This window comes from Micrasema longulum, unplaced genomic scaffold, assembly GCF_059751315.1.
Source record: "Micrasema longulum isolate JH-2025_06_02 unplaced genomic scaffold, ASM5975131v1 h1tg000144l, whole genome shotgun sequence".
In the NCBI taxonomy this organism is placed as follows: domain Eukaryota; kingdom Metazoa; phylum Arthropoda; class Insecta; order Trichoptera; family Brachycentridae; genus Micrasema; species Micrasema longulum.
The window spans coordinates 108,635-117,867 of record NW_028277350.1 but is presented as its reverse complement, the minus strand read 5'-3'; the positions used below and the strand labels follow the sequence as shown (position 1 = coordinate 117,867).

At 34.0% G+C, this 9,233-nt stretch overlaps 1 protein-coding gene across 1 annotated transcript in view; it reads left to right on the top strand.

The window, feature by feature from the left end:
- The first annotated feature begins 232 nt into the window (after nucleotides 1–232).
- The window catches only part of LOC148284161 (homeobox protein orthopedia-like), a 61,481-nt gene continuing 52,480 nt past the window's right edge, over nucleotides 233–9,233 (top strand). The window contains exons 1-2 of the mRNA XM_088242569.1: nucleotides 233–317; nucleotides 6,488–6,744. Coding sequence (XP_088098695.1) covers nucleotides 233–317; nucleotides 6,488–6,744 — 342 coding nt within the window. The remainder of the gene's footprint in view (nucleotides 318–6,487; nucleotides 6,745–9,233) is intronic.

Genomic DNA, 9,233 nt, shown 5'->3' with positions numbered 1-9,233 from the left:
ACCGAAAAGTTTTTAGACTTAGTGGGTAACAAATTCTTGTATGTATTTTTTAATTATAAAATAAACGCTGCTTCGCAGCACTGAAACTAAAACCAGCCAATGACAGGTCATAAGCCCTGCAAATGCCTAGACTTCCATATTCCCTTCTCAAAAATGTTTTCCCTCTGTTGAAATAAATTTAAATATGATTTTCCTCTGTTGTAACAAATGTAGATCCATCGATTTCGGCTAGATGGAGGTTGGCAACTCTGCCATATCCAGCCGTCTTCAAATGTCCGAGTTAAGCCGGCGTCTTACACTCGAACTGGACGATCGATGTTTGTCCGCAGCGAATGTGTTTTGTTGACGTAGAGAGACGTATCGTTTGGGTCGTAGGACGTCGTGATAGCCATGTTTGTCCACCTTTTAGTCCGACCAGGTACCGAACTAGAGGTGCTAATTTCTTAGTCATACAGCCACGGGACACAGTCACGGTATGGACGGATGCTGGTTCAAAGCGTTGCAAGGTAAATTATCGTGATAATTTCTCTTACTTGCACGCAAAGGGGCATAGGGAACTGCATCTGTACTTTAATCGCGGCGTTTTGCAATCGTTTGTAGTTGTATACATACACAGTCCATCTTTATATATATATATATATATATATATTATTCCTCTGTACGTGTGATGTCACTGAACTCTTCCTAAACAGCTTAACCGATTTACGTCCCGTTTTCAGAGAAATAATATGGATTTATTTATAAATACGCCCAATGGGCATTTTTATGGACACATTTATACATGGAAAATTATTATAAAAAAAGTAAAAAGACTCAATGGTTTATAGTAGACTTTGTGGGAGTGGAAGCGGATGAGAGGTGTTTATAATTGAATTTGGTTCAGTGATCGTTTAAAAGAAGACAACTTGTTTCAAATAAATCAAGACTAATATGTTTGTTGGCAGACCCAAGAATTCTGGGCATAGGGGAATGAAAATCATAGTTAGTTCTATGGTTATCGGTATGAAAGAGTAAGTTTTATCTGAGCTTTCTAGTTGGGATATTTAATTTTATTGAGTCAGTAGTTCAGGCGCATCAAAGAGTGAGTTGAGAATTTTAAATAGGACTATAAGGTCGGATTTATTTCGACGGTCTTGAAGAGAAGATATATTCAAGGTAAGTAATCTTTGCGCTGTGCGTGTTCGTAGATATTAAAATCTTCAATCTAATATGTAAAAAAAAGGAAGGAACATGAATGTTTTATTCATCGATCTACCAGGGTTACATTCGAGGAGAATGCATTTACAAAAAAATTGAACGATGTTGTTTTTTTTGTGTACAAAAAAAGTTTGTTTTTGAATGTTTATAAACAGCATTTGTTTTTTGTGGGTCTCAATCAGATTCTTTCTTTAAATTCCTTATAATTTCTACCCATTTATTTCATTTTACCAGATTTCTGATAATACTAAAATGATATTAAATTCAATATATGTTTTTAAATCGTACTAGTGAAACTGAGATAATAGCACTTCGTGAAAAGGGTAAATGATCGAATCTCCACAACACAACAGTTGGAATGTTTTTTTACTTTGACAAATGATAAAAAAAGCATGCATTCGTTTTTTTATAACACAAAAATAATTTTATTACGTTTATGACAAGAGTAAATGATTTTTATACTTGCATTTTTCAAAAAATAGCCAACCTTAATAAAATGTTGATGTGTGTTACATCATTATATATTATTTCTTGTTTATTTTAGGGTACTCAATTGTAAAGAATCACTAAATTAATTTTTTATAATAACTTTAGATATAATTTCAATATGTTTTACAGGAATTTCGGTAATTTTTTAAAGTCTGGCTGACTACACAACCGTCAAATATGCATTTTGCAGAAAACAGCCAATAATAATATGAATTTGAGGTTATAATAATAAATAATAAATTAATTAAATCATTTATTTTTTTTCGAGGTTTTTAAACAATTATGGACAAAAACATTTTGTGTGAAAAATACGTGTGCCTTTAGTTCTTAATTTATTTTTTAGTTTATTTATAAAACTTTTTAAATTTATGTATTTTTTTTTCTTTGTACAGGAAAAATAAGCTGACAAGCCGGTTTCGCGGTTAAGCGGGTTTCATTATTTTATATTTTCTGTTCATTACTTTTACTTTCTTAAATAAAACAAATACTAAATAAATAAAATAAAAAATAGTATTAATTGATAATAATTCAATATTAAATATTCTAATATAGAATAAAACCTCACATAAACTTAGAATGTATGAGCCGAAATTCATTTTCATTACATTTTGACATCGTGGAATTTTCAGGAGGTGATTATTTCAGTTTTTGTGTATTAAAGCGGCTTGGCTGTTTTAAGCAGAATATAGAATTGTTCTTCCTGTACTTGATAACCCCAATATTATTTTTTTTCAAAAGTTTGGACTGGATGCTCTCTGCATAACCACGTTTAATTATTTGACAACATATTTTGGTGTATTTTATGTGAGTGCAAACTGCATGAAGTTAACAACATACTTCGTGTAATAAATGGCACCAGAAGCTCAATCACAAATAACTATCGACGTTCTTAAAAATATGCCAAGCATTTGAGCGATCACAATGAACAATAATGAACATGCATAAGTCAACGCGTGTGTAATCTCTAAGTCAACGCTCGTGTCGGCTTGTTTATTGTTTTCTTCGTAAATAAATACAGTTCATTGGCAAAAAATCAGCGTTTACTAATAAAAAATAATACGATATATTGCACTAGCAAAATAGTAAGGAGTATGTAATACAAAAGGGAAAAATTAATAACAATTAGTATGGCGACTGGTTTTGTTGACATTTGGCTTGCCAACTGCCGGCTAAATGCAATAAATAGCGTGAAAAATAATAAATAAATAAATAAAAATAGCAGTTTTGGAATATTTTCATATTTGCACCGGTGAAATTCCAATATGTGATTGCGCCGCAGGATTACACGTCGCGAAACTCAAATATTTTGACATTTATTTTTAGTTGTTCACAGATGGTCCATTGTGATAGCGAATACGATAAACATCCATAGTGAGAATTTGTTATAACGTCGCTTATTAGCACGTCGATAGTTATTTGTTTTAAGCTACAGTATTCGCTATGTAATGGCACCAGAATTCATTTCACGTCCAAGTCAAATGTATGCGCAATGGCTACCGACACGATTCCGAGTATTTACTAATATTATTTTCTGCACGACTTTAAGGTTGTGATACTTAAGTTTATTTTATGTACAAGAAAATGTAACGTACATTTTTCACAAATAAATTAACTGCACAGGCTTTTTGCACGACAAAAAATAAAGATTTAAAAAAAAAATTTAGTTTATCTATTATTGTAATTTTTTATTTTTTTTACAATATATATAAGAGGTAAAACAGTATATTAAAAAAGAATAATGACATAGCAGTGAAATACACATTAACAGTTAGAATAAAAAACAAATAAAATCCTACAAAGGCATGGCCTGTTCGTGGGTATACTTTTTTTAAAATTATTATTATAACTAACGGCCGTAGCCAATTTGTACAAAATTAAAGTGAAATACAAAGTTAATAATATAAAGAAAACATAGTTAATTGTTATGGTTAAACTCAGTAAAAGTAATGTATAGTAAAACAAAGAATAAAAGATTTACAGTAAAAGAGTGAAGTATAGAAGAAAAGTTGCAAAAAAGATTTGTATTTTAGGTTTGTAAATCTTACATAGGCACATATTGTTAGGCACAAAAATTCAGCAAAAATAAAAATAAATAGACATTGTTAGGCACAAAAATTCAGCAAAAAGAAAAATAAATAGACATTTATATGAGTTTATTATACAAACAGACTGAATCTCCGGTTCATTGGTTATTGTTGCAAAGTCAGTAGTACGTAAGTCCTATGTACAACCGAATGAGCATGAACCCATCTAGGTAGCAAGTATATAAGAAATGTTTATGAATTTTTCGCTCCTAAAATAAATAGACAGATATAATATTTTTGTATAATTAATTAAAGAGAAAATAAAATATTCTGTAAATGATTAGAAGGTATTTTATATTTTAAAGTAATTAAAATATGAAATGAAAAAAAAAATCCTAATTATCAAAGGGTAACAAAATATATCATAGAAAAATAGAGTTAATATCTTTAGTTTGAATTTTTTCTTTCTTCTTCAATATTGTTTTTTATTTATAGGAAACATATTCGTAAACCATATTTGCCGCAACAAATCGGTTTCTTAGAACAGGCATTTGCCCATATAGGAACCATTGCAACATTAGGCGTATTAATATTTCTGGCTTGCCGACCCTTCATATACTGAGCCTACTCCTAGTACTAGCAGAATTTGCCAGAGGGTTTTTTGTGCCATTTTGTAACATTGTATGTATAAACTAATAAATGAAAAAATGAAAATCCAGGATAGTGGTCTAAATTAAAAAATATGTTTGTCGCTTCATCGTAGCAATACTACTACTACTACTACTACCATCAAGTCATTTCCCCGTAGAAGTAGACAGAGAGGATGCTGTGTATATGGACGTCACACACGTCCATCCAGACATACATTCCTAGCTACATCTACATTCATACGTGCCCTTCGATTGTGTCTGCTTTTGACATGACTAGACTCGAGATCTTGATTTATCAGATCATGTCACATTTTTTTGGATGTCCACGTCCTACGTTTCCATTCATTTTCGTCAAATATATCTGATTTTTTGTATATTTAATGTTATGTAACCTTTATTTAACATGAAAACATACACAATGAAATAAAAAAACAACAACTCAGGTTGAACTTGCCAAAAAGAGTCAGACAGTGTGTGGCAAGCGTACAAAATAATGTAAAATAAAAACTGCAATGCATGGTAAATAAAAAATAAACAATAAAAAATGTTGAAAAATTATAAATATCATTAATTCATATACACAGGCGTATATATACTTTTGAATGTAAATGTATATGAACAAAACAGATCAGATGGCCTCCGTGCTGTAGTGGTCAAGACCCTTGACTCACGAACGGTAGGTTCCGGGTTCGATACCCGATGAGAACACAAAAAAAAGGTATTTTTCTCAAGCCTGGGAGTTCTGTGATGTAATTCTGTGATAGAGACATTTACCCAAGCATCAACCGCAACCATAATACAAGATACTCTAATAGGGATCTAATCCTAAGTGAAGGGGTCAATACTGTTCTGGCATCGAGACAACACTATTACGTAGGCAAAAAGGTCCATAACCTTTTGCCAGAATCGTGGAAAGACGGGAGTGTTGTCAGGTTACGGAAGGTGTTGACCTCGCTCTTTCATGACATTGGTCGTAGGGAGTCAGAAAAGTTGATGCATGCCACGGATCGGAGAATCTTATTGCCTAGCTTGGAACGGGGTGTGTACCGTTGTTGGCTGGGCAAAGTGAACATGGAATTGTATTTTGATAAAGAGTGTGAATAAATAAATAAATAAATTCACCACTGTAATGGGCCTCCTAGCCTGTTGTGGTGCAAATAAAGAAATATAAACAAAATAAAAAATATACTTCTACAATACATAGGTTACATAAATACATTCTTTTGTCACCCATTCGTTCTACTATTGTGATATTAAAATATAAAAAAAAACCATAATCTTGTCTTGAGTTTACAGTACGACACAATCGGTGCACGCAAGCCATAGTTTGTGCTGTGTTGATCAAGGAACAGCACATTACTATTTCGCAACTGGCGGATCGGAACATTGAATGTTAAAAAAAGTCTTTGCTTACTATTTTTTTGTAAATTTCGGTATCAAAAAAGACTTGATTTACTTGTTTTGTAATTTTATTTTACTTTTGTTTTTTATACTTAGATTTTTATGTAAACATTATTATATTGTGTTACCAAAATATTTAAAGAGAAAAATCCCTGCAAGAAAAATGCTTTTGCAGTTTGGCGGGAATTGAAAACTGTTCAAAAGAATGCTTATGTAAAAATTTTCAATTTAAAAAAAAATTAAGCCATTTGGTAAATTAAACATAATTATGTGGTCAATGTTATTTCTACGTTTTTGTAGACTTGAGATTTTTAACATTGAGTCCATTTCTCCGTAAGCATAGTCTCCCCACGAGGCCAATCATCCATGATACTTTTCTCAGCAAACGATGTTGCAGTAAAGAGTAAAAGAAGTAAAAGATCTGAAACCTTTATTAATGTGGGTTAGATCCATCTGGCTGAATTACTTCACCTACTAGGCGATGCCAGAATTTTTTTTATTTTTCTTTTTATACCAGTTACTAGAATCAACAATATTTCGAGTATATCCAAATGTGTGTGAAAAGGGCTGTTTACAAATAAAGCCATGTCTAAAAATATTTGGATGCAGTCAAAATATTGTTAAATAATAAATGTTTAACTCATATTTCCTTATATCTCTATTGTAATATACGTCAAATCTCAATTCACCCTGTTTGCATTTTGCTAACATATCTCCCTGTTTCAGGGCATAAAGACTGCGACGACGTGAAGCGCCACCATGAGATCATGCCCCAGCTTCCCTCTCACCTCCACCAGCTCCCACCACAGCAACCGCAGCACCCTGATGATGGGAAGCCCAGCAAACAGAAGAGGCACCGCACCCGCTTCACGCCCGCTCAACTCAACGAACTGGAGAGATGCTTCTCCAAAACGCACTATCCTGACATCTTCATGAGGGAGGAGATAGCCATGCGGATAGGCCTCACGGAGTCAAGAGTGCAGGTAAGAAAACTTTAAATTTGAAAAATCAATGTTGTTCAAATTACTATCACAATAGGGAAATATGACTTTTTTTTACAATTATAAATTAATAAGGGTCTATGAAATATTAGTAAGTAGTAAAAAAATTTTTTTTGTACATATAGTAGCATAAAAAATATTTTTATATTTGTAGAATGAGAATCGAGTTGTGGTCCCGTGGCTAGAGTCTCGGACTCACGGATCAAAGATCCGTGGTTCGAATCCCACACTACCCCAACTTGATTTCCATTTTCTAATAGTGAGTTATTTACAACTCGTTGAAAATGGCCTTCAAAAATAAATATTTGTGTAAATTATAAGAACGCGAATATTTCTTTTTTTCAAAAAAAGATAATAACTTTTATTTCCCTCGAAAACGGTTCATTGCGTTGGCTACGTTCCTTATACGAGGGGATTCGATTAAATTTCGTGCTTATAATTAAACTATGTTTGTGACCGTTTGAATTTCAATAGAATATCGTCACGAATCTTGACGTCGCAATTGTCAAGGCCAAACATGTTGCGTTTTTGCTGATCGCGCTACTTGCTTATAAGCCGATGAACGCTCGAAATCCTGGTTCGCGGAATGCGTTATCCTTTTTTTGGACCTAGAGTAGTAAATAAAGTGTAAGACTGATCACCTTACTTTAATGTAATACATGATCGAAAAAACTATGCATATTGTTTACCGATAGAGTGGCATATGCATCACTGGGAAACTATGATGATGAAGAAATAATAATTTACATACAAAATGAATATTTCACCTGTACAAAAATACCTCCATGAACCTCAATTTGGTGAAAAATAAATGTTTTATTTAAATTTTACAACCGACATCCGTATTTCGTAAAAGAGTAATAAAACATAACAAAAAACCCATTTGTTTCGACGTCAGAATGAGAAAAATACCACGTTATCAGTAACGGACTTACAAAGATACCTTTTGTAATATTTTAAAACTTTTACGATAGTATTTATACCGTACCGTAGCTGCCGATACAATCACCTAATGAACGTGCTAAAATACCTCCCAGGTTTGTGCTACCTGTTCGTTGACGTAGGTCTCACCTATGTCCATATACATAATATCTACATGCAGATAGGTGAATAGGCAGGATAAAAATATGTGAAATGCAATGACGAGTAATTCATTAGACACGTTCTTCTTCTTCACGTGTCATGTCGGGTCCCCCCGACGTTGACAATCACTTGGGAGAAAGCTTCCCTGTCCTGAGCAGTGCGAAACAGATCCTCCACAGTTCTATGTCGAGCCGGGAGATTCTTCGCACCCCTGGTCCATTTAAGGACTGCCCGGGACTCGGGGCCATTGTTTGGTGTCTCTTCATAGTGATATCCTGGTAATTATTGACCAAAGTGGTTTCCCGTTGCCTTCTTCGGTGGAATTTTCTGTCGGAGTTACCTACCCTTAGCTGGAGGGGTCCCGTTTTGTGGCGCCGGACACTCGCCATTCATCCTCTCCCTATCTGCTATGGCACTGATGTTAATGCCAGTGGCCACATTGCCCAGGGCTTGCGGGGCCAAAGAGACCACTCATGGACGCTAGGGAGTAGGACTATTGGTAGTGTTGCTGATGGAATGCAACTGCGGAATTACACGGCATTTTATAGGTACATATTTTCCAGCAAGATATGCACCACCGCGGCCCTACCAAAATTTGAGCCCCAGACACGTTACAAGCGCATTATTCTAATTTAACCTAATTATTAAATACAAAAGTTTTTTGATCGTATTATCGCTCTCTCATTAATCCGTGCCTCATGTCTGAGGATCATGATCACGCCCGACTTCAGGTATGACTCGTCTGTGGAATAAATTTTCCCTACTATAATACAATAATTCCCATTATAATAAAAACCTTATTTTTTCAAATCTTAGTTTTAAATATTGAATCCATGAAATGCGAAAATGCGTTTGTTTGTGTGTGTTTATTTCACGTCGCAACGAAAGGACCGAAAAATATCTCACTCCCTCGGAAAAATTCTCAGTGGGAAAGTTCCTTAATATTGGAACAGAATAACGATGCTACGTCGACATAGATGGAAAAGTTTGAGAAAAGTCGATGCTCAAACATAGGCTGAATGGTGAATGCTACAAAGTAGATATGTAAATTGGTCACAAAAACAAATTTGAATGGCCAATTTGTTTTTAACGAGTGGCTTTACACGGGAACAGACTAAACTGACAAAATAGGTTAATGAATGTGTAACGACGGTTACATGCTACATAATTCGGGCATTCGGGTACATTTAATTGGCCCTCCGGGCTACGTTTCATCTGCCCAACAGGCGATCGGCTCTTCGGGCCTCGGTTGATTAGATTCTCGGACACCTTAAATTATCGCCCCCTTGGGCTCCACAGTTTATTATTTATTTGGAGTAATCGAAATGTTATAAATAAGAATTACTTATAATAATTCTAGCAAAACCACAGAAAATAAACAGAAAAAC